Consider the following 26,512-nt stretch of genomic DNA (forward strand, 5'->3'; position numbering starts at 1 on the left):
GTTTGCAATTAGGTTATGTTCCATAATAAAAAATATTTTCCTATAGAGTTGAAATATATTAATATAATTATTTTGCTAGAAAAAAAAGCTATATGACACTTATAAAACTTTTTAAATTTTCATATGACTCATTTTTTGCAATACTTTGAACTGCTGAAAACATATCATTATCTTTAAAATATCTAACAATGAACAGTTTTTGTTTTTGTTTTTTTGTTTTTTTACTGATAAACATGCTTCTCAGATTAACCAGCGTCAGAGTTGAGTTACAAAACTTTCAAGCATTTTTTTGTCTGTCATTGAATAAACAGCTGAGTTGTTTTCTGTTTTTATCCTGACTTCAAGGATCAAAAGATATTCATTATTTATTGGTGGGCCCTGTGGGTTGGGATGTTATTGACATTTATAACTAAAGATTTAAATTATAGGTATAAATTCTTGGTTTATCAAATAAAGAATATAGATACACTATCACATCCTGGTCATTTGATAGTGTACTAGTATTGAATTTCATGTTTGCTTTAATGTATCTCTATGGCAGTTACAGCAACATCATTCTCTTTAATTCCCTACTCATTGGGTTTCATTTTGGTTATTTTTTCATCAGTTTATCAGTGTTTATCATGATGCATTATTTACGTCAGTTCTTTTTTCTCAAAAGTTAATTTGCAATGTTTATTCTATTCAAATTTTTATGGTCACTGTTTGAAAATAGATGATTGGATGCAAGGGCTTAAGGTATTTCATTTGAATTGTATATAATTATCACAGCTGATAATTTTTCATATTTTTTTTTGTAGAATAATTAATCCTCAAAGGTGCTTGCATCATGTACATATTCATTTGATGAGTTTTTCATAGCATGTATGACTAGGTGAAAGAAATGATTTTCAACATGATTTTTTATGTGATCCTAGATTTTCATTGAGGCATTCAGGTGCATTTTGAGGAGGGTATCACCCATAAGACAGTGTATTCTTGTACATGGTATTTATTACAGATACCTTTAAGTGAGAGCAAGTCTTGCTCTGCAAAGTCATGGCATTTTCCTTTTTAGCTCACCACAGCATAACATGCTTAAGGGGAGCTATTGTGATCACTTACTGTCTGCCCATCTAGCTGTCTGATTACACATTTGTTCAATCCTAAACCACCTAGTAAATTTAATGAAACTTTCAAATAATGTTCCTTGAATGTATTCTGAAAGTTCCTTCAAGATTTATATTCCATACATGACTCTGGTTACCGTGGCAGCTTAAGGGAAAAATGAGAAAGACCTGGAACTTTATGAATCATTGACGACATTCTTGGCATTGAAAAACACCAGTGCCTTCAGTGCTTTGATTAGATAATTTCTCATCTTACCTTTACCAAGATTGTTTGAATAAGAATGTTAGCTGAAAGAAGTATATGTTCCATTTTAACAAACATTCTGGTGAGAGATTGAGGGTATTCATAACTATCTTGTTTATTGATTATTAATGGCAGGTACTTATAAATATTTTGTTTTAAAATTATTGTTAACCGATGTATGTTCGTTTTGTGTTCAAAATAAATACAGTATGATATTTTTAGTGTATGTGTTGACCATTGATTTTGTGTACTTAATTGGTTTAGAAATATTATCTTTGTAATGAGAAAATAATTATTATTTGATTGTGGATTAGCATTTTCAAATGAGTACACTACTATGTCATTGAGTGATTAGGGTGTTTTAAGACAGTAAACATTTATATTTTTGTTTGTGGAACAGTTTTCTTTCTTAGGACAAGCTCTGATAAAAAGTTTAAGCATGAGCAAAAATGAATATTTTGCTTTTTAGCTCACCTGTCACAAAGTGACCACCTGTCACAAAGTGACAAGGTGAGCTTTTGTGATCGCTTTTTGTCTGTCATCTGTCCATCCGTTTGTAAACTTACTTTAAACGACATCTCCTCATAAACCGCTAAGCTAATTTCATCCGAACTTCACAGGAATGTTCCTTTGGTGGTCACCTTTGAAAATTGTTCAAAGAATTTAATTCCATCAAGAACTCGGGTTGCCATGGCAACCAGAACTCGGGTTGCCATGGCAACAGAAAGAAAAAACTTAAAAATCTTCTTTTAAAAAAAACCCCAAAGAGCTAGACATTATATATTATTTGTTCCTTGTCATGGGACAGTTTTTATAGTAAATTCAGGTGAGCGATTTTAGGGCCATCATGGCCATCTTGTTTAGAAAAAAGAATGTAAATGCTGTTGATGTAATTAAGTTGTTGTTATTCATTAGCATTCAGTCTGCAGATATATATACCATTGTTCAAAATAAAGCATATTTTCATAAATACAAGTGTTATCTTATTGATGAGAATTTCAGACTGTATTCAAAGTTGACTGCAATGGTAGATAACTTAATCACATGAGATAATTGTGATCGAAATGATAGCATACAGATTATTGCAGAGATTCAGACAAACATTGTTAATTAACATAAAAGAAAAAAAGTTACAGCCTACTCTACAGTGGTCTTCCATGGCCATATATTTATGATGGCTGTTGATTTGAATCCTACCGTAATTGAATCACATAATGAGGAAGGTACCCAGCTTGATTTCAAAAGTTTGATGGTTTAACTTTTTTAATGCTCCCCGAAGGGTGAGCATATAGTCGCCGCTTTGTCCCTCTGTCTGTCCGCTTTTCTTGTCTGGAACATAACTGAAACAACAAGCGGTATCAACATGAAACTGTGTAGGTAGATAGATCTCATTAAGTAGGTATGTAGTGCATAAGAACCGTAATTGCCTTGCCTAATTTTTGAATTATTGCCCTTTGTTTATTTTTACTCTTTGAACTTTGTCCGGGACATAACTCTGAAAGATATGAGAGGTATCAACATGAAACTATATAGGTAGATAGATCTCATTAAGTTGGTATGCAATGCATAAGAACCTTAACTCTGCCGTGTCTAATTTTTGAATTATTGCCCTTTGTTTACACTTTAAACTTTTTCTGGGACATAACTAAAAGTTTAAGAGATATCAATATGAAACTTTGTAGGTAGATAGATCTTATTGAGTAGAAGTACACTGATAAAAACCATAACTCTGTCTTGCCTAATTTTGGAGTTATTGCCCTTTGTTCATTTGACACTGTGAACTTTGTCCGGGACATTACTCTTAAATTATAAGAGATATAAACATGAAAATTTGTAGGTAGATAGATCTCATTGGGTAGAAGTGCAGTGCTAAAGAACGATAACTATTTGTCCGGGACTCTCAAACTATTACAGAGTAGATAACCCAATCACGTACCACCCAGAAAAAAAACATTTTTTCTATCGAAATTGGTCTGGTTCCAAACCTTTTAAATTTAAAGGACCCCGATTCAATCAATAAAGCCGGAAACGAAAAAAGGAAATTAATATTAGGCCCGCACAATTACCAACTTGAAGGGAATACATAAACTCTTTAAAATTGGGGTGACATTTTTTGAAAATAAGTTTTAAAAAATTATGTGTTAAATTAAAAATTTTTTCCTTGAAAAATTAAACACGTTTTTTTTCAATTTTTTAAAAGAAAACCCGTTTAACAAATAATTTGGCCATAATTTAATTTTTTATTTTTTTATTTTTAACTTTTTTCCTGAAAATTATATTAAAATTTAAATTTTTTAAAATTTTAAAAATATCCTTTTAAATTCATATCATAAAATATACAAAAGGCAAAAAAAATTTTTTGTTAAAAAGGGTTTAAATATTCAATTAAATAAATTTTTAAAACAATGAATTTGATCAAATTTTTCACTCAAAATAAAATTTTATATTTTAAAAAATGCAAATTCAAATTCATACTCCTTGTTTTAAACATTAAATTTTGTAATTTTTCCTATTTCCATGATCACGTGGGCAATTCAATTAGCATTTCTAAAAATTTTATTAAATTTAAAGGAAAATTTTTTGTTTCAAATTTTAATGAAACTTGAATAGGTGTAGACACGGCCTTAGAATACTGTTTCTTGTCACTTCATATCGCTTGAAAAATCTCTTGTCGCTAAATAGGGAGACCGTTCGGAACCTGACGGAAATGTCCGAGAAGTTGTGAAAAAATGCAAAAAAAAAAAACAAAATCACGTGACGTTATACGATACGCAACTTTACGTTGGCCGCCATTGAGAAAGGACAAAGAATTGGTAAGGAATTAAGGGAAATTATGACAGTTGTTTGTTGATTTATAATTTGACACAATTTAAAATTTGAAGTTAATTGTTGTGTTTTAAACTGGCACAATGTTAGACCCTTGTAATTCGTTTTTGGACAGTGAGCCAGAAGATTGTGTGGTGTTGCAAGCAGACGCTGGTCAGCCTGGTGTAGATGGTTTGGTTGATGACGATTTAGATGTAACTGGGACCCTGTTTGCTTCGTTATTTACTGACTTTTCTAACCCTTGTAGCACTAAAACAATCACAGACATGAGTTCTTCCTCTGACAGCGAAAGCAATGACATTTTTAACTATCTTTCAAAAACTCAAGAAAATTTGATGAAAAAAGAGATTGTAGCTCAAGAAAATTTGATGACTAAAGAAACTGTAACACAAGAATCGGTCAAAAGAAATACAAGGTCATGTTCAAATTCAGTTCTGAAAGAAAATAGTAAATCAGATTCAGTAAAACAATCTTTGTACAGTCGCCCGCCTCTAATGTGTTCAACGACAGTAAATTCAAAATCATGCAAGATAAAATTTGATTGTCAGTCTAGAAAAGGTGGCAGTTCTGACAGATCAGAAAAAAGCATGAATAAAAATGCTATAATAGCCAGAGAAAATCGTGAGAAAAAGAAACAGTATGTTAAACAATTAGAAATTGATATTGAAGACGTAAAGCTACAAAATGTTGATTTGCAATTGAAGTTAGAAACAAAATCAAAGCAGTGTGCTTCTATGCAAAAAGAAATACAATATTTGCGCAATGTTTTGGCAAATCAGACTGGTATATCTGCACTTTTGAAAAATATTCACGAAACCCAAGGATTGTCATTTTCATCATCACTGGGCCGCAAAGTTGAAAACAAAAGCAGTGACACATTAAAAAGACGCTTGGATGAAAACGATAATTATGACAATTCTAGTAAATCTAAAGGTATTTATGTAACAGCAACAGGGTCCCATAAAAAGAGCAAACAAGATACAGTTCAGCCAGTTTCAGAAGAGTACAGTCTCCCATTAACTCCAAGCCCCAGTCCAGAAGTTGCAGGAGGTGTATGCCTTCATGTCAATAATAACAAAGTTTCCTTGGAATTGTGTTCAAAATGCGCTGAAAATGCTAGCAATGTTTGGAATGAAGCAGGTGATCATACTTACTTCAAAAATTGAAAGGATAAAATCAGTGTGTAAAAAGTGGTTACATATGTGCTAAATCGTAAAGTAAGGATGTGTAAAAATTCCAGTATTGATTCTATTGTGAAAGTGGAGATGAAATAGCATGTAATGTTGAATAACATATGGCTTTCAGTATATGAAAGTGGAATTTAAACAAGTGTTAAGCAAGCAAATTTATCCAAAAATGCAAATTGCCATTGCAATGTCAGGAATTTTAAAGTTCATTTAATTTCATATTTAAACTGTAAGAGAACAATGGAGTGTTTACTTTGAATATCAATTACACTTTTTTTTTGTTCTAAAGTAATTTGTGTAACAATGTTTGCTAGTGTTAGTATGTAACTTTGTACATATTTTATTTTGTGAATGTGCTAAATTGCTAAACAATCTATGTTTTACCTTGCAGCAATGCTTGATGTAGCTGTAAATGAAAATACTGTTAACGAAGGGACAAAAATCTGATAACACGGTGTAGTATGACCAAAAAAATGGTCTGTGTCATTTTGTATCATTTGTTTTTCCATATTATATATATGTTCAACTTTCTTAACATAAAATGGAGTTGAAACTAGAAGACGTAACATATTGAAATCATAACTGTCCAGTAAATTCAATATACTGTCCAGACTCAGTTGACAGTATAGTGTCATTGCCCATGAAGAATTATCACTCCATTTAATGTTTGAGAAAAACTTTTCTTTTTCAGCTGGGGAATTTCATTGAAACTTTTTAGGGGAAATATAAATTCTGTCAAGTGTAAAAATTGTGGTACATTAGCTGATATAGTGCTTGTGTGTTCTACTATGCAAAGGCTCTACCATTTAGCATATTTTTTATTTATTTTGTTCAGAACATTAGTTTTACACTTATTACTATTAACTTGAAAAAAGTATTTCACCTTAAAAGTAGCATACTGATAGTGTGAGATTATTAAAGGTTTATATTTGGATAAAATTTGGCAATATGAATATTTATCTATATTCTGATTCTTTCAAAGTCTGTTTTGGTCCATGTACTATGTGTATCTCTTTCATATAAAAACAATGCAAGTTCAAGATGGGTTAAGGTTAGGTTGATAGTGGGTAGGGAGGGTACATTGTTATATGACACTTATTTCAATGACCGTTTATTTTCTCTTTCAGTGAATTATGCTGAGAAGCGATGAGTATGTATATATGAGAAGCAAAAGGGTTTAGTTTTCAATTGAAAACATCATTAATGGTAATAAATATTTAATAATTGTTAACATTATTTCATAACTGATAGAAATGATCTATATTTCTTTATATATTGTGATGAAATACAAATTTTTATATCTGCTATAAATTATAATAAACCATACTTCAATACTTGAAGAAAAATTACATGGATTATCTTGGGACTAAGATTATGTTTATATTCTTAAAGTTGTAATAAGAGTATACATATCAAGGGCCTGGTGCAAAAGTGTTGTATCTTAATCATAACTGATTTGCAACCATTTAAGCCCTTGAAATATCACTGCATATTTGATTTCTATTCAGTATTGTAAGAATTTCATTCACTAACTGTTTTTGTTGATAATCTTCATGAGCTTTGTTTTTGTTTTGTTTTTTCCAAGTTCAAAGATATTTTTTTCAAATAATCTTTTCAAGTTCAAAGATATTTTTTCAAATAATCATTCTAGTTGTTTGGTTTTTGGAGTTGTTTTTTTATTTAAGAAAAAATGAAATAGTCTGTTCTACCTTTTAGATATAAATGCAGCACTTGTCAATTTCAGCTTGTAAAGTTGATAGTTTTTTCAATTCTTTTCAGTTGTAAAAATGTTTAAAACCTTATTGCGCCAGAATTTGTGTTAACATTTTGAAATTCCGTACAAGAGAAATAAGGCCAATATTAAGTTACGTCTTTAATTTCAAGTAACCAATTCTAATCTAGTTTCAAATTTGATGCCTATTTAAACAACAGTGAATATGTTTGAAGTACAGTAAATATTTAAAAAATTGTATTCATGATATAATCAATGTTCACTTTTGAAAGTTGTTTATGAACATGTTTGTTTCTTTTGAAAATCTCAACACAAATTATTTCATGTAAATAACTGTAAATATTGATTGGTTTTGTTATTGGAGCTGGTAATGTTGTATAGTTCTGTTATTTTGTCAGATGTAACTGGATGGTGAGCCCCTATAACACCTGCCTAGGGGCTGGATGCTGAAGTGTCCTAGTATAACCTTTGTACATTTTGTAAGTATAGAAACCATTCCCATGAATTGTGCAGCTCAAACAAGGTAGGAGAGGAAAAGGAGAATTGATGGTAAAATTCTAATTAACTTCAAACGGTAGTAAATTAAAAATCCATGTATCAAATTAAGATTTGCAAAACTGCATTTATATTACTAGTTATAAAGATTTTTGACAGGTTATACATGTATGGCCCTAGTATATAAACGGCTGTTTGAAAATATAACCTGAGCCGCTAGGCGATGGTTTATATTGCAAACAATCGTTTATATACGGTCAAATAACCTGTCTGAAAAAAAATTGTTGAATTTTGTTTTGAAAACTATCTAGAATGATAGAAAATGGTCTAACTAAGAATATAAAATCCGAACACCAATATCTTTAATTCAGTCATTAACGTTGTACAGACGTTTAAAGTGTTATTTAGATGATGTCAAAATGTAGCGCTAAATATCACGTGCAAAACAAGACAATAATTATATAACTGCACGCTGTACAATTGCAGTTGCCTAGCAAGCAAGGGGGTTCATAACCATTTTTCTTTGACAATGAAATTAAATAAAAAGTTTATTTTTTCGGGAAATATGGTATATATTTTCACTCAACATGATAAAATGCCAAAGGAAAAAATATCCTCTTATTACTTTCTACTTAATATCTTAACGTTAATCAGGGCTTTTACACCAAATTTAAATCTGTATATTAGGTTATGTGCTCAGTGGAAGAAAGAACCTTGGAAAAATTCCCAGTTTTAACTCTGAAAAATAGTTTCCTTGTTTTTTATTGGGTATATGAAATAAAAAAGTAGAAAGAAACACTATGGGCTTAGCAAATCTACCTGCCCCAGTTTATAAAGATGAGAATTTGAGATTAAATATAATCTTGTTCTTAGAATTCTCAGCAATTAAAAAAAAATAATTCCCAACTTGTGTGCTTTAATGTAAGTACAGGTATTATTTTGAAATATACCTCAGTTGCATACACCCCTCTATATTAACCCATTACTTCATGAGCATTTTGTGAAAAATAGCTGTTTTCATTGAAAAGTCTCCCGTTACAAGTTCAAATTGCTATAATACTATAAAATTTAAAACTGCTTCAACACTAATCAAACTTGGCACAAATGTTGACTTGACCATTGCCCTTGCAACAACATGCTCAGGCTTAAATTTTCTGTTACCATGGCAACGTTAAATAAAAAACATGTAAATTAAATTATTAATATATATTTTGCTATAACTAAATATGCGAAATGTTTTCCTTCCTTCTCTCAAATGAAGAAAAATTAAATAAATACTGAACTTCAGAAAGATAAAATTAGATAATAAATTGTTAACCTTATTTTAAATTTTCAAAAACTAGTGTTCATTGTTTTTCTCAACTTAAATTTCATGAGTTGATTGTCATGGGAATGGTTTCATGCTGGAGAATAAGGTATGTTTAATATGAGAGTTAGAGGAGAAAAAAACTACAGTTTATTTAAAGACCACTTAAGCTTTTTACCTATTGCCCTGTTTGGACAAAAAGTTCCTCATTGGCTAATTACCATAAACACCTTTTATTTCTGTTAGTTTTGGTATGGTTAAAGGGATTATTGTCTATGGGCAATTTTATGGCAAATAATTTGACCATCAGCCTTCAGTTGATTAGCATTTAGTGTGCTCTAAAACCATTTTTTCAATGTGATAAAACTCAATGTTTGGCCTTTTTAAAGAAGAAAATATTCGTTTCTGAAGCTTAATGTCTTGTACTGTATTTGAGATCAATATTACAAATTCTCAAGTTCAATATCAGATACTTTTATTACTGTGAATTAACATGTTGTATAAAAGGAAATATGTTTGCTGATTCTAGTGACTTGTTCATATATCAGGTTTTAGACACTTGCAAGTTGAAAGCTTTGTAATGTGCGAAAACAATTTTAAGAAATTTAAATGAAAAAAAAAAAAACCAGAAGATTTTTCTACAGCTTGACAAAGATTTGTGTTAAAGATTTTGCAACATTTGAACTTTTGCATGTGTATTTACAAACTTTAAATTACGGTACTATATTGTGTTAAACTATAAAAAAAGTTATTTATAATTTTTAAGTCTTGAACTGTTTTTCATGTAAGAATGATGTAATGATTGTAAATTTTGTTTCTCGTTTCTTGTCAGAAATAAATATTTTGCAAATAATTTCAAAGTTTTTGTATTTTTACCACAATCCATTAAGTGGAAAATTCTGTACTTGCTTGAAAAGATTTGTGGTAGATCTGGTTTTATTCGAGCGAGGCATAATATCTCCATGGCAATTAGTTTAAACATATTTATTTAAGCTTGATTGCGAAACAAGTTCTTGTAACTTATATTAACCACTTTAGAGTCTGCTTCCTGGAAACAATCTGTACTGATGTCATATGAAGAAACATGGTTATAACCCAATTAGGTCTCAAACCCATGATTACTGGGTTGAGAGGCAGACACCTTAACCACAAGGTCACAGCTCCCCTTATTACAATTAATCTCGGAGAGTGTCTAATGATATGTCTCTCACTGCAAATTTAGAAATTGTGTATAGAATCACTTACATGAAAATTGGTAATTACTGGAAAGTAACTTGGGAAAGCCTGCATGTGATCATCTGCCACTTACATGAAAATTGGTAATCACTGGAAAGTAACTCGGGGGGGGGGGGAGCCTGTAATCATCTACCAAGATAAGACTAAAATAAGTGTGAACTCAACTGTAGCTGGATAGCTTCCTCATATGAAAGTCCAAAATCTGCGTAAAAACCAGATAGACAAAAACTTGCATCTATATACAATGAGGAAGTACATGTATACTGCAATCATTTTGTTGCGTTGATCAGTCAGTTTCCATTTTCTCTGCTCTAGAACTTATAGAACTAGAACTCTTCTTGAGTTGTACAGACATTGTGGTCACTCTCCAGCTTTAATGGTAGAGGAAGATGCTCGTACAACTCCTACGTTTGAACTACAGGCATTCTACAAGCCAGCTTGGTGGCAATCTCATAAAAGTCGAATTCAGATAGAGAAGAAACGTTGGTGACGAGGGCAAAGCCATGACTTGGGGTTATTTTAAAGCAGTTGACCAGCATAAACTGGACGTATTTATATTACTTTGTATATGTTAGCTTGACCCCTCACCACTGTAGGTTCTAATCCCATCAGGGACTTTGGACTTTCATATGAGGAAGCTATCCAGCTACATGTAGCATACGGAAAATTTGGTGCCTCTTAGTGCCTGAAATAATGCATGAATGGGGCACCTAAGGTTTTCCTCCACCAGTATATTTACTGGATAGGGTTATTACTAGAGTTCTCCATTGAAACTTGAAGGTTCTACTCAAGAGTCCCATAAGGCAATTCAGCACAAGAGTTTGATTCATCTAGATAAATATCCAAAATACATGTAGTTCAATACAATGTACAAGTACATTCCGTACAACATCAACATGCCCTTATATGACCCATTTATTATTTACCTTGAATTTAAACACAACATGAAGCAGTCTTGAAAGACCTAACAACATACCAACTAACCAGTTTGAAAGCATAATTTAATTAAAAGCAAACTACGAGCTATATATATGCAAAATTAGCTATATATAAGCTATCTGTATTCTGTAACCACTTTTACCTATTTCTCTTAACTTTTCAGTATTTTAGTACCTTTCTAGGTAGGAACCATAATTGTACTAGTAAATGAGTTATGTCATACCCTTAAGGGACTCCCCTATGTTTTTTTTGACATAATGAGACTGAAAATATTTTTCTGAGATGTGTGAACCATTTATGTACAGGTAGGTCTGAACTTAGAACTAGTGTGCAAAGTGATAGTTATACTTTGCGAAATGGAACAGCTGTTTGCAGTTTCAAAGATTTAATTAAAATAATGTCCATTTATAAGTGGGTATTCAGACAGTTCAGTTGGAAAAAGCCCTAGATCCACTGTTAGCTCAGCGGTGAGTTTCAATATTTTTCTCTAAATTTTTCATTTAAGAAACATCAGTAAAAAATTGCTGTGCCCTGTGTGGTACCCCAATGTTTGTTTCGTACCCCAATGTTTGTTTCTTCCATTCCGCAAAATATAAATATCTGCAAATGTCCAAAAACAATATCACTTGATATTTGAAAGGTTTACAAATTTTATGTTTTTAGGCCTTCTGACCTATAATCAATATTAATGATAAGTTCTTCTTTGTGCTTATTTCAAATTACACAACGAGGTATAATGTCTATAAATGGTAGATGGGTAACTATATTCAGAGATAAGAACTTTTCAAATTTTAATATCATAGTATAATCTGTAAAGAATAACAAATAAATATCTTTTATATATACACGTACATTTAAAGTTGTGATTCATTTGTTCATTTCACAGTTTCAAAAACATTTTACAATGTAATATCACAAAACATCATACCAGGGGAGGTAATTTCACTTGAAAGTCTCGATTTTCTAACCAAAAAAAAAAAGAAACAATTTACTTATTTATCAAATATGTGTCCAACTCATACAAATGACACATTTTTCAGTTGTTCATTAACTTTCACCTCAAAAATTAAAACCTAAATGCAAAATGTGCAAGAAAAGAAATATCACTTTCTTGAACTTTCATTTTCCAAGCATCGAACTAATCGTCCATAAACTGAAACTATATTCTAACTTATTGTGTCAAAAATAAAGTGAGAAATAAAAATCTGATGACCTATCAATTGTTTATAATAAACATGATTAAAGCTTTATTATCACATTTTCAAGTTTCCTACATCAAAAATTAGGCCCTGCAGTAACATTTTCTACATAAAAAAAACCAAGACCAATGTATTAATACATCACTATAGAGAACAAGTTCATTAACGTGTACAAACAAATTCAATAAATAACATTCAAATATCACAGACTTGGAATAAAGAGTATACAAATGCGAATCATTCACTAATATTACTATGAGAAAAAATATTTGTATCTTCGGGAAACTTAGCGGTTAAGAAATATTTGTACATGTATCTTCACGTAACTTATCGGTTAATATTAGTACAAGTGAAATTTCATACATCATTCAAATATCACAGATATGAAATAGAGACAAAAGTCAATTATTTATTAAGTTTCCATGAAGAGATATATTTCTATCAGCTAACTGATATGTAATTATTATTTCACAACTTAAAATATAACCATATAAACCAAGTGATATTCCATTATCAATCATGACTGGATCCAACCAAAGCCTGGTATCCATTTCTACAGTCCAAAAAATCCATATAAAATGCATAACATACCCATTATAGCTTCATTTTTATTAAGAGTCCAAAATATCTATCAAATGCATTTATTACATGCTTTTCCGTGGTTTATAGAAATATATCAGTGATATAAAACTGGTAATTTCACTGTTTTAAACAGTGAAATTATCAATTTGATAATTTCACTGTTTTGAATTTAAGCCCCTTACGTTGTTTCAGTGAATATTCAGCGTGCACAGTACTGGGAACCAACTTAATGACGTGACGTCGAAAATGACGTCACGTATTATTATTTGGCGCGCTTTTCATTCAGTATTAGGTTAAATGTCTTTTTAAAACGTTTCTTTGCATATAATAAAAAGAAAATTTGTTTAGTTCAGTGTAAGATCGAAATATATTTCACCTTGTGAACACCAAAAGTTCATATTTCACTCGTGGCTGCGCCACTTGTAAAATATATCTTTTGGTGCTCACTCGGTGAAATATATTCCGATCTTACACTGAACTAAACAAATATCCTCTATATCATACTCCATCTATCCATATTTTCATTCTAAAAATTTATATCCAATATTCTTATTATCCATGAAGTAACAAAGTTCTGTAAAATGTCAAAAGATGGTGGTGTGAAATAAAGAGGTCATTATACATTGTTGAGAACAATACTAACTTCTATTGGACTTGTACACAGCTGCAAAACCTATATCAGACTTGGCAAGCAATTTGTCTATTATAACAAAAATAATCTTAAAATAAATATGCTGAAGATGAGAGGTACATTTTTTAAACTAAAAACAAAAGAATTCATTTAGCTATGGCAACTAACAATATGTTAAGTTTTCACTGTTCTATCATCCTCCTTAAATATATAGCCAACCTGTAGTAAAACCAGTAATTTCTGATCTCATCTACAATGTAAATTTCTAATAAATCTCAGCCTTTAAGCGATTGTAAACCCTAATTTTGTAGAGGGTATCATTCGAGGTAGTTCTGGGACGGAAATCTTACTACTCTCATCTTTTTCACTACTCATATGAAAGTCATCTGAATAACTGCCATCACTTATTAAAGACAAAATATTTTCTGACTCTGAAGGCACATACGAGCTAACAGATTCAGTGTGGATTGATTCCTTCTTGAACTCAAGTCTTCTTTCTCGCAAATGCTTTCTTGGTCGAGGTGATGGATTTTTAGGGCTACCTTGTGATGACCTTGACCTCGGAGTATCTGTCGGAGTGGGACGAGCATTCATACTGTCGACTCGAAGCTGCTGTGACCGTCTAACAGCAGGAAGAGGCGACTGCTTTGATGCCTTTGGATTTAATACCTCAAACTTCATTGAAAGTAAGCCTGTGTTAGTGTTAGTTAATGCAGGACTTGGTGATCGCACAGATCTATCTGTAGCTGGTGTAGGTAGAGTGTCTGTTTTCTCATCTTCGCTGATCAGTTTCTGTAGTTCGGGTTCATCGGTTGAATGGAACTGTTTCGTGTCATAATCTTCTGTAGATTTAAATAATGACTCTCCGGTGTATGGGTCCCGTTTAAATTGTTTTGACATTCTGGTAGACTCTAATGGAGAGTCATCATCAATTGTAGTATTCATAGAAGATTTACCATCTCTTGCAATAGATTCCGGTAAGGTCTCATCCCCTACAATATATATATTTGTAGCATTTAGTCATTCATATAATATTATAATTATAAATTTCAAGATGACAAAATCATTTTAACAGAAATACATATATAGTTATCAAAAGGAGTCAGATAAGTGCATTTCAAGTTAACCTTTAAAGTTTTTATTAGATCCCTTTTCATAAACATAACACAAAGCAGAAGTTAAAATAAATTTAATTCAAATTAATCACAGATCAGGAAATCTGCTCAAAATCATTTGTTATGTTTGTTTAATTAATGTTATACAGTCATTAAAACAAGAGCTGTCCGTAAGACAGCGCGCTCGACTTTTTTATTGCTTGCCAATAAAAAAAGTTTTTGCAGTAAAAGGCAATACAAGAATCTCTGTATTTTTAAAGTGAACTAGTTGTTTGATACCCTTGAATATTACAGCAATGTTTATATGACATAATTTATGGTAAAGTGAACAAGTGGATAGGAATGAATTTTTTTAGATTTTTTAAGTTTTTTAGTGCTTGCCTATAATACAAAACATTGACAGTTAAGGGCCATAATTCAAATAAAATCTTTGACAGAATTACCTTCTCCTGGACATGTTTGGGAATCATGATTGTAAACAAGTATTCCAACTTTCAAATTAATATCTCAAACAGTTCAGTCAAAAAGTGGACTGGTACTAAAAACTTAACCAAGATTCTAAGTCGATAAAAGGCCTTAATTTTTAAAACAAATCCTTGACAGAGTTACCTTCTCTTGCGTACAGATGGGGTAATGATGTGAAATAGCATTAAAAGTTTCAAAGCAATATCTCAAAGGGTTAAGGCAATAAGTGGATTTTACCCATATTCAATGTATTTTCTAAGTCAAAAAGGGGCATAATTCTGTCAAAAACCTTGACAGAGTTATGTCCTCTTGTCTGTTGATGAAGGTCGTGATGGTAAACAAGTATGGTCAGTTTCAAAGCAATACCTCCAATGGTTTTGAAATAAAGTGAGGTGGTACAAAAAACTTAACCAAGCTCAATACACTTTCTAAGTCAAAAAAGGGCCATAATTCTGTCAAAAACCTTGACAGAGTTATGTACTCTTGTCTGTAGATGGAGGTTATGATGGTGAACAAGTATGGTAAGTTTCAAAGCCATACTTGTAATACTTCTGAAATAAAGTGGGGTGGTACGAAAAACTTAACCAAGGTGTGACGCCGACGCTAACGCCGACGCCGACGCCGGGGCGAGTAGGATAGCTCCCCTTTTCATAGAAAAGTCGAGCTAAAAACATGCAGTAGCTCATGTGTTGTTGAATTTTGTACACACATTATTATATGTTCCATAAGTACCTGACAATTTCTTCGACATATGAAGCAGTGGTTCTAAGTGATAAAAGTACTAGTCTAAATATGATACCTTCATTAAACCCTGGGAACATGTATTTCTTCTCTTTTCTATCTGTGGCGGTTTCTTCCTCAAAGCTATCACTAAATGTGTTTTCATCATCATCACTCTCATTGGCTCGGGCACTTGGAATATGAACCTACAATAGTGTATAATTCTGTATAATTTTATCGATTTATTCAGGGAAATATACGGAAACACATACTTTATTGTCACATATATCAACATATACAAAAATATAATTATAAAATTAGGTAAAATGTTTTGTTACCCTAGGATTGCTCATTAAGCTAAACAATAATTTTCAATGAGGTCCAATTACTATAATATTAACACACCAAATTATAGAATGATAAATAAATTATAATGAAGTTAAAATAAGTTAATTAATTTTGCCAACATTGTACTGCAATTAAGACACATTTATCGATATGATGAGACAAATACATTGCATTCAATTAAACTAAAATAAATTCGGTATAAACAAAAATACAACATCAACATGTAAAACATTATCATATAAGTCACAAAAAAAATTTAAAGGCAAGTCATTGCGTTATAATTTTCTGATTCAATAAAATATTTTCATGAACATATATTTGTATATTCATCTATTAAAATTGTCATGAATTTTAAAGCATCTCATTTTGAGTATTAAGTTTATTTACAGGGTAAGCACTGCTGGTAAAAATTGTAAAATGAAAGACTGGCATCTTTATTACGACTCTTTTACAGACACTAGTGAGAAATAGCCTCTTAACCCAACTTACAATATAATACATATTTCCTTTCGACGGCCATAGCGTAATAAAACGTACCGAAAAATTGACTTCTCAAAAGCCGGGCCCTATAGTCATAAGAAGGCTATAACGTAATAAACCGGTATAAAATTTTGGCTTCCTGAAAGCCACTACTGTTTGTCGTAGGAAGGCCACCAAAATTTAGTTTTAAATGACTAAATTCTTGAAGTTTACCTTTCATTTATTTCATTCTGTTAAATGTTGTTCAAATAAAAACACCAAATATGTTAATTGTATAGTGCCCTTTATTGACAGATATAGTAAATGTTTAGATATACAGTACACTTTTTAATTAATGTGGTAATCAAATCGATATCCAAATTAATTGAAGAAAATCTTCTAAATGGTATAGTATTTTAAAATGCATTTATTGATACATCAAACGGAGTTTCTGTAAGCAGTTCTCTTATTTGAAACAAAAAGGAGTTGAACTTACAAAATTCACGTTGAAAAGCAAAGTATCAATCATCCTTCCTGAGAAAAATTGATTTTCATTGATTTTCAATAATTACGTTTTAAAACGTTGTGGACGTTTTACTCAACATGGTATTCTAATGGGCTATAACTGTAAATAATGTAAAATTTACCGTTTTAAAACGTTCAGAACTTGTTTTAAAAAACAAGGATTGTGAGTCTGTTTATTGCAGTTGAACGTAATATTAACAGTGTTATACGGTATGGCTTTGTTGTTTATTGTATGCAGTTGAACAGCCATAGCGTAATATTTTGATTTTTCATAAACACATTAAAAAACCAGAATGTACGAAAACGAGGTTTTTACGGGTTTGCATGACACAAAATTCAAGTTTTACGCTGATTTACGCTACGGTTTCTAGAAAGGTATATTTTTGATACGTTTAACTACGCTATGGACGTCTGTCGTAAAATAAGACTGGCTTTCAGAAATGTAAAAATTCGATACGTTTTCTTACGCTTTGGCCGTCCTACCGGTAAAGCGGATGGCCGTCGAAAGGATATGTAGTTTTGATCATGTTTTGAAAACATTCAGGTAGATTTTATTTTTTGTTGAAGTTAATAATCTAATAAAATATGCAAATCTAATGAAATCTCATCTGCATATAATATTGTATCCCATTCAAATGTTTACCTCTAATCTTGAACTTGGTACACTATCAGCAGCAGAGTCCAGTTTGTCACCTGGTGCCATATCTGGGGAGGCAATTTCTCTAGCATCAGAATCAAGATGCACAGCTTGGTCCCTACCTTCACTATCAATATCAGTATCCTCTCGAACTTGTACAGTCCCCTGCAAAAACAGTAATTGTATGCTACTTTTCAAAATTCTAGGTTAAAAGTAAGGAAATAGCACTATTAATCGAAACAGATGTAGTTCTTAAAGCAGTGATCTGAGTTCAATAAATTTAGATAAAGCTGCTACTACGTTTTAAGGCCTGCAGACATACATATGCTGTAAAATGATTGTGATATGCTGGAAAAAATGATTCTCTAAAGCTTACTTACAACTAAGTCTTGTAATAATTTGTTAAGTTAAACAATATTTCAAGTGATGAATTCATAATCAAAGACAAATAAAATCTTGATGAACCATTGATGGATTTTCATCATTTTTTGGACTCCAAGATGAAATTAATTGAAACTTATGGGCTTTTTACATTTTCTTTGAGAAAATGCATATATAACAGATTACTTCTTACCTTCAGGTCCTTTGGCTTTCTGCCCTTTGGTGATTTACTTCTTGACTGCTTTCCTTTAACTGGAGAGTTATCACGTGATTTACTCAATTTCTTTTTCGTCTTCTTCACCCTTGAGTCCTCTGTCATCAGCTGACTCTTCCCTAGTGTTGCCTTAGCAAGTTCAGCAGCTGCTAGTCTCCTGACTTCAGTATATGTATCAGATAAGTTTCCTGTATCACCTTCAAAGTCTGGTTCTTTCAGAGTTTTAGCAACTTTTTGTTGCTGCTTTAGAGCTTTTGAAGCTTTCTCCTCTTGCTCAGCAGATTGCAACCAAGTCGGATTTTGTTTGGCAAGCCTCAGTCTTTGCGTATTAGTTAAACCAAAGACCAGTTTTGTTTTCTTAATGCCAGCTTCAGGTGCTTTTCTTATCCAACCTTTGTTTTTTGTAACATTCTCTGATGGACGGGCAGCTGACTTAATTTTTTTTCCCTTCTTTTTATTTGAAACATTGGATATATTCTCATCCACCTCTGGTATATCATAGATATTTTCTTCTGACTTACTTTTTAACACTTTAACTGGGGCTTGGGATGTTTTTTGGACAGGTTCAGCAATATTTCTCACTTGATTCACTTGTTGCATGGCCTGATTTACAAACTGAGGATTCTGTATCTTAGACAACTCTGTCAATAGGGCAGTTAGTAATGGAAACACTGGTTCTGCCATATTCAGAGCTTGTAAATTCAAACCTGGAACATTCCCTTGTTGACTTGACTGATCAGCACCTTTAATATTGCTTATTACAATAGTCTTTGCATCCTTTAGCTTAGGAGCTTCCTTAACAATATTCGATGTAGGAATAACATCTTTTTCTTTCATTTTTGCTTCATTTGATTCAACTTTTTCAAAATGTTCATCACCAGATAAATCTTCTAATGTAGCATCATCAAATGTGCTTGAGTAGCCCAAGTAAGCATTTACATCTCTTTCTATCTGTACATCAGGTTCAGCTTTACTATTATAAAATAGTGGAGGAGGACAATTAATATTTGGGTTGATTAAAATGCCATCATCTTCATCACTATCCTCTGCTTGAATCTGAAATTCTTCCGTCCTTTTAGGTAGAACTTTATGTCGCCTCTCAGTTTGTGTTTCTATTGTTTTGGATGACTTTGTTTCAACCTTAGCTGAAACTTCAACATGGAATTTTTCATTTTCCATCTCAACTGTTTGCATTAATGTATCACGCTTTTCCACATCTGTCATTGAACCCATTTCTCTAGTGCTGTTAAGATTTTCTCTCTGCTTATTGACAGGTTTTTGACTTTGAATAGGTTTAGCAACAGCTTGCACTACCTTTTCTTCTTTGATTTCCATTATTTCATCTATCACAGATTGTTTTACTTCACTTTTATTCCTTTCAGATGCTCTTTTAACTAAAGCAGTGGCCGGTAAGTGTGCTATTAACCCGGGGCCTAAACTTAATAACCTGAATCCTAAGATCATGTAGCCTATCTCTTTCCCCATCAGACTGTAGATTTTGAAAAGTCCTTTGTCACCATGTACTGAAGGTACAGTATGCCCATTCTTTCTTATGTCAGTTTTAATAAAATCAATAACTTCATTCAATGCGAGAGAGCTATTTCCTAGCAATTTTGGTACATCCGGGTACTCATCAATAACCATTATATATAATGGAGTATTTGATAAATGCATAGTAAGTGTGTCTAATGATATTTTAAAAAGACAAGATTTTCCTTTTTTCAACATGAAATTACCTTGTTTATCTTGTAATTCTGCGAACTGGTTTGGGACTCTGTAGTATGGATCTCTGTTAATCTTAGTCTTGATGCTGTCTGATAGCTCTTTTTCCACATGGCTTATAAGTATGGTAGGAAAATCAAGTAGTCTAAATGCAACAGCGGGAAACCTACAGGTCACATAAGGCAAGTAAAGTTTTTCAACCACAAGTTCCAAAGAAAACAGAGACTCTTGTGAACTCGCCATTGTCTTTTATCTTGCAGTTAACAACAACCAATAAGAATACTGCAGTACTCTTTAAACAACCTGTGTCAGATAAATCTATTGCATTTCACAAGTTATAGAGTATTTTCTGCAGGACTATGACATTTCCCATTTAAAAGTTGAATCATAACTTCCATGTCCAAACATATCCAAGTTATTCGGGTTTCTCTGTTGTTTTCGTTGTAAAATAATACAAGACTGGTTCTCAATATTTAACCGAGTATAATAAAGCGTAAAGATGTTTAGTGTAGCAACATTAACTGTAAAAGGGCGTAATGAGAAATTTTCACATAATTTAACATGTACTACAAAATAATTGACAATAAATACAGGATTTATTTTCATCGATTGGATTGGTGGTAGCCACGAGTGAAATGTGATAATTTTCATAGCATAAGATGGAAATAAATCCTTTTTTAACAGAAAATAACTTGAATTTTCTTTTTATTATACTGTATACATTTTTCTCTTTTTGACATCACAGTTTGAAATATGTTTCACTGCAGTGAAAATATGGAAAATATGCTTCACTGCAGTGAAAAACGGAAAATGAAAATACGCATTTTGTTTCATTAATATTTTTCAATATCTATATTCAGTCTGTTTCACTGTAGTTAAGTTGACAGTGAACCCCTTTGCCAAATCGATGGTCTCACTATAAAATGCCGGACCTACATTTTTTTCGATTTTGCGTTTTTGGAAATTTCCGAAGCTTCAAGAGCTCCCGCTTCTTTTGCCTGACTCATATTGAAGTCAGCCAATCACAACCTTCAAAATTCATCACATGTAGAAAAGCCGAACTTTCATTGGCCAACTCTTTTGATTTAGAAAATACCGAAGCTACATATGATGTAGCTCCGGTGTTGAAATATTGTATATCTAACAAAAAGTGGAGAGAAAATTGCAACTTCGGCATTTTATATTCATTTGATACTCGTTTTTACATTCGCTTTTCCATGGCATTTCAACATCGAAGCCCATTGAATTAATTGCGAATCGGCATAAAAACTTCAAATATATTAGTTGAATATTAATTAATTAATAAAAACATGTCGCAGGATCCTGTAAACGGTTTTGACTATTCAACATTGAGCTACTCAGGAGATATTGAATTGAAACAAATAAACTAACCCCTCATTTTATATACGGCAAAAAAAGTGGAAGTTGTTAAAAATTAAGATCATTGCTGACATCACTCGCATCTTATCGGCCCTTTCCGTAAGTCTTCGGGTAAGGACCTCGACACAATAATAAGAATTCACAGATACAATATTTCGGTCTAACTGACGCTAAGAAACTAAACATTAAAACATATAGTTATTTAATGACTAGAGTTGTTGGCTTTTTTTCAATATATCAAGTCCACCTAAATCATGATGATTTATACACTTAGCAAATAATAAAATACGCTTAAACGTGTCGTAATTAAGCACAAGAAACACACTGGCAGTAACAAAAGATATCATCAGACCTCCAGGACATATTTTGAGTTATCACAAGAACTCCGTGACATTTGAAATATCGGGTCTGGGCTTTATGTTTGCAACTCTCCATTATAATTAGGTTTACATCTGAAAGCACGTTGTAGAACTATTTTCAATCCATATTAACTCCAAGGTTATTATGAAAAATAAGCTGCCTTAACTGTGATTTGAACTTCAGACCTCTCGCTAACTAAAGTAGCGTGAAACCCCTTGGCCAAAGAAGTTATAAGATTAGTGCCTGAAGAAAACCAAATTATTCTAAATTAGGGTTTGTAATCCTTATAAATTTCGAGATAGTTTGTTCACGGTAAACTTGTTGCTCAACACTGAAGTAAATAATCATGGAGCTTAATATAAGCATGCATACCTGTAAAGAATTACACAATATTAGAAATCTTTTGACCAAGTAATTTTTTCCCCGAGAAGGCTTGAACATTTATACTTAAAAGGGAAGTAACCGCTTCGAGGATTTCAGACTCCTTTCAGATTTTGCAAATAAGTATATTAGGGTCTGAAATTTCGCTACCATTATTTGATCTCACGACCCAAACAAATAAATACTGATGTTAAACATCAAATAGCAAAAGTTGAAATGAAAATTATACAGAAGTATGATTATTGGCGTAAAGTTCATGCAAGTGAGCAGGAAAATTAAACACAATAACATGTTTGGTAAACACAAATGTCCTCAGCCACAATTCTTGTCAGTTACAAATTAAAAAAAGGCTTAACAAATCACTCAGTTATGGACAGAAATATTGCCCCAAAAAGTGTAAACAGTTATATAACCTGACTTTGTCATTACGTTTTGTTAAAGTGAAAAATATAAGTTGGCATGTCATTGCTATTTGATGAATAAAAAAATATTAAATATATACAAATGCAAATGTAAGACCAGTGACCTTGAGCAAAGTGACCCAAACTTAAAACACCAACTGAGATGTGGTCAATACAGATATGAGACATAGGTAAAAAGAACAAAGGCTATATAAAAAAGCTGTAAAAAGATAAATCTGTCACGAGCACAGATGACCTTGACATTGTGACTCTTAACACTGGACCATCCAATGTATGGTCGTTCCAACTATGAAAAATATCAACAATAAATAAATGTTGCATACACAAATGCTTGAAATCTATTTTAGCACCCCTTGAACTTTAACTAATCCAAAGAAAGAAGACCTAGCAAGCTAACTTCCTACCAAATATAAAAGACATCATTCAATAAATAAAGACTGTATGGACAAAAGCGTAAAAATCCTTTTTAAGCAGTGCTGACATTGATCCGATTGATCCTTTACTCAATCCAAAGGAAGAACCATGAAAATGATCTACCTACCAAATATGAAAAACTAATGTTGATAAATAATGACTGTATGGGCAAAGGTGTAAAAATCAATTTAGCACTGTTTGACCTTGACCCAACTGACCCCTTACTCAATTCGAAGAAAGAAGACTACGCCAGTAATTGAATAAAGGCTGTATCAGCAAGTTTGAGTAAATGTTGACCCCGAACCAATGAAAATGAATAGTACATTTTATATAACCTGACAATATCCTGAACTTTGTACAGAAATTATGACAGATACGACGAACTAAATAGATAGAACTCCAGATACTTTTAAGTTAACTATATCCATATTTAGAGTGCTGAAAGGACAATAACTTAGTAAAAATGGAAGCCATAGTTATGTAAGATGCCCGATCATGTACTTTCTATTGATTAGTAAGTGTGTAAATTATGAAGCCATTGGTACAGGTAGAACTGAAGAAAAAGTTCAATTGTAGAATATAACAATTTATATCCAGTTTTTAACAGCAAAAGTGTGTTAAAATCAGATTACCAAACTACATCAATTATAAAATAAAAACCCGGAGCTTCATTTTTCTGATGCAAAATGCACTTTCGGAAATTTTTAATGCATTTTATAAAGCCGAAGCTGCACCTACATTTTATAAAATGCCTGAACTACTTTTTTTTCTAAAAGATAAGATATTACCGTTACATTGAGATCATACATTGAATAGTTACTATATAAGATGTTAATAAAAAACAAAACGTTTCTTGTATTTTTCTGATTGATCATGAAAAATACTTTTTTCCTTCTCCTGAAAAGTTTACTTTTTGTAACTCCGGCATTTTATAGTGAGACCATCGAAATATCCCTTTGGCAAATATGTTCCTTATACCAATGTATTGAAACTGCCTTTACATGTGTGTGTGTGTGTGTGTGTGTGTGTGCGTGTGTGTATGTGTGTGTGTGTGCGTGTGTGCGTGTATGCGTGTCTGTGTGTGTGTATGTATGTATGTATGTATATATGTATGTCGACTTAGCCAGCCGGCATATATTTGTAATACATTCGTATGACTCAAAAGTGTGGAGAAAAACTGAAGCAAGATATATCCAAGATATCCAATGGTCATGTGGCAACTGCCAAACAATAATTATCTAAACAATCAAATATAATAGTTATCAAACCGATAAAAGTAGCAACAATGCATTATTCTACTGACTTAAAAATTTATTGCATACAAAATAATTTAGAAAGTTAAACTAACTAACTTGAAACAGAATATTTGCAAGCTATATATTTATTACCAACTCAATACACCAATTATGTGGCAATTAACTGCATCGATGCATACATTTGTCACCTGATCATCGGCGATTCAGTTATGGGTGACATGTTAGTATGATTGTATTGTTAGTAAATAGTTAACATGAAATATATTGTTGATAACGCAAATAAAGATCATGGATTAACATATGGATTGTAATTAATCATACAATTTCAATAGTTTTTATTGGTAATTTCCAATAATGATATATGATACAGGCTCCCGGAGATTAATAATAAATCACAAAGACACTTACAACATAATAACTACTCTATATAATTATGTAATGCATGCATGTATATGTTTCTAAATTATGTTTAAATTAAATCAGTTGGCAGGGCAAGTATATACAGAACAGAACAAATATTTTATTTGACTTAAGCATTACAAGCCCATCGTCGTTAACAATGAAAAGAAAAGAACATATATATATATTGGTATGACATGGAAGATTTTACATATAATACATGAATTATTATTTCCTTAACACATATATCGTGAGAATGTAACAAAGGAAAAAATATATTTATATACACACAAAAGTTACATGGAAAAAAAATTAAACAAAAAAAAGGAATTATTTCAGATTGAGAACGACATTTATATTATTACAATAGTGAATCCCTTAATTTGAAAGCTTTAAAACAATATAGAGCCATTTTTTAAAAATCTTCTTATTACTACCTTGCATAAATGATATATACTTAATTATATTTGTGTGGGTATAATAATACCTGGATATATAGAGCTTTCTTAAATCGACATAAGCTGTACATTTTAAAACAAAGTGAAATTCGTCCTCTAGGTCGTTTAAATTACATAGTGTACATTTTCGTTCATCGCGCGGAATATTGTAGTGTCGGCCGACTTCAATGTTAAGTTTATGTGAAAAGAGACGTAATTTAGCCAGTGTGTTTCTAAATTTTGTATTTTCTATAATAGTCTGATATAATTTGACTGCTCAAACGTATCTTTTATCTCCCGGAAATTATTTAAAGAACTTGACATCTGCAACCCTGTTCTCCAATGACTTATGTATATATCTCTAAGCCCACAACGTAAGACTGGAACAAATACATTTATTTTAAATAAAACGATTTCTGGATATAACCAGACTTCACTTAGACCAGAAGACTGAAGGATATCGCGTATATATGAGACCCAGTTTTTTATTGATTCGTTTAGCTCTAGACTTTTAATTTGATCTTGTAAAACTGCCTTAAGTATGAAATTTTCAGACTTGACAGTATTAATCATCAGAAAATATTTAACCATTTTAACATGTCTTTCAATATAGAGTGGAAATCTACTTAACTTACCATAGAGAGCTAGAGTATGTGTAGATTGCTTAACATTTAGTATCCATTTACAAAATTTCTTATGTACTCTTTCTATAACCTCTGAATTTATATAACCCCATACCTCTGCGCCATATATTAAAAACAGAAAGTACATACGAATCAAAAAGATTAAACATTATATTTATTGGAACTTTCATACTACGAACAATAGCCCACAAAGAATGTAAGAGATCGCAACCCTTTCCCGGCTAATGTGTTTGCTGCTTGCATAAAAGACTCTCCACTGGATAATACAACCCCTAGGTAATTAAAAGACTTGGCTATTTCTATTTCATGATTATTATAATACCATTTGTCGTTTCTTCTTAACTTCCCCCCTTTCCTAAACACTACAACTTTAGTTTTTTCTATGTTAACTGTAAGGTTCCATTTACAACAATAAGAATATAAACTATCTAGTGATTTCTGTAACCCAGTACTTGTTTCGGAGACGACTTATTACCGCGTCATCAGCGAATAGGAGCAAATATATCGCAATTTGATCAAAATTTATTCCAGCGTCAATATTTTCCTGTAATTGCATTACTATATGAGAAGCAAATCGGCGAAGTTATTTCTCCTTGGAACAAACCTAAATTACTATTGAAAAAGTCAGATAGGCTCCCTAAATGTTTTACACAAAGTATCACTTCGCTATACATTGATCTTAATACCGACAGGAATTTACCATTTATTCCCAGTTTTATAAATCTACTTCTTAAGTCATAAGCTTTT

At 31.8% G+C, this 26,512-nt stretch overlaps 2 protein-coding genes across 4 annotated transcripts; one reads left to right on the forward strand and one right to left on the reverse strand.

Moving 5' to 3' along the window:
- Positions 1–4,118: 4,118 nt before the first annotated feature.
- Positions 4,119–9,064, forward strand: LOC132751059 (uncharacterized). Of its 3 annotated transcripts, none has more exons than XM_060741167.1 (4): positions 4,119–4,166; positions 4,295–5,319; positions 5,758–6,572; positions 7,497–9,064. In XM_060741167.1, exons 2-3 carry the CDS (start codon positions 4,446–4,448, stop codon positions 5,811–5,813), a joined length of 930 nt encoding a protein of 309 aa, XP_060597150.1. In that variant the 5' UTR covers positions 4,119–4,166; positions 4,295–4,445; the 3' UTR covers positions 5,814–6,572; positions 7,497–9,064. The 3 variants fall into 3 exon arrangements, with proteins under 3 accessions (XP_060597150.1, XP_060597149.1, XP_060597148.1); XM_060741166.1 differs by having other exon boundaries at positions 4,125–5,319; positions 5,758–5,842; positions 6,494–6,572; XM_060741165.1 differs by having other exon boundaries at positions 4,125–5,319.
- Positions 9,065–12,286: 3,222 nt separating this feature from the next.
- On the reverse strand, positions 12,287–20,515 carry LOC132751060 (microtubule-associated protein 10-like). The gene is made up of 4 exons (XM_060741168.1): positions 18,330–20,515; positions 17,762–17,920; positions 15,866–15,992; positions 12,287–14,478 (listed from the first exon to the last, which is right to left on the reverse strand). The coding sequence occupies exons 1-4, from the start codon at positions 20,313–20,315 to the stop codon at positions 13,769–13,771; spliced, it is 2,982 nt and encodes a 993-aa protein (XP_060597151.1). The 5' UTR covers positions 20,316–20,515; the 3' UTR covers positions 12,287–13,768.
- Positions 20,516–26,512: the final 5,997 nt, after the last annotated feature.

Source organism: Ruditapes philippinarum, unplaced genomic scaffold (assembly GCF_026571515.1).
Source record: "Ruditapes philippinarum isolate M1 unplaced genomic scaffold, ASM2657151v2 ctg1375_1_1_1_1, whole genome shotgun sequence".
NCBI classification, from domain to species: domain Eukaryota; kingdom Metazoa; phylum Mollusca; class Bivalvia; order Venerida; family Veneridae; genus Ruditapes; species Ruditapes philippinarum.

Bases quoted from the DNA above. Each gene is read 5' to 3' on its own strand.
- LOC132751059 (XM_060741165.1), top strand. From the start codon at position 4,263: ATGTTAGACCCTTGTAATTCGTTTTTGGACAGTGAGCCAGAAGATTGT. The intron at 5,320-5,757 runs GTGATCATACTT...TTTACCTTGCAG, and splicing joins CAATGTTTGGAATGAAGCAG to CAATGCTTGATGTAGCTGTA.
- LOC132751060 (XM_060741168.1), bottom strand. From the start codon at position 20,315: ATGGCGAGTTCACAAGAGTCTCTGTTTTCTTTGGAACTTGTGGTTGAA. The intron at 17,921-18,329 runs GTAAGAAGTAAT...CTGTTTTTGCAG, and splicing joins GAAAGCCAAAGGACCTGAAG to GGGACTGTACAAGTTCGAGA. The intron at 15,993-17,761 runs GTAAACATTTGA...ACACTATTGTAG, and splicing joins TACCAAGTTCAAGATTAGAG to GTTCATATTCCAAGTGCCCG.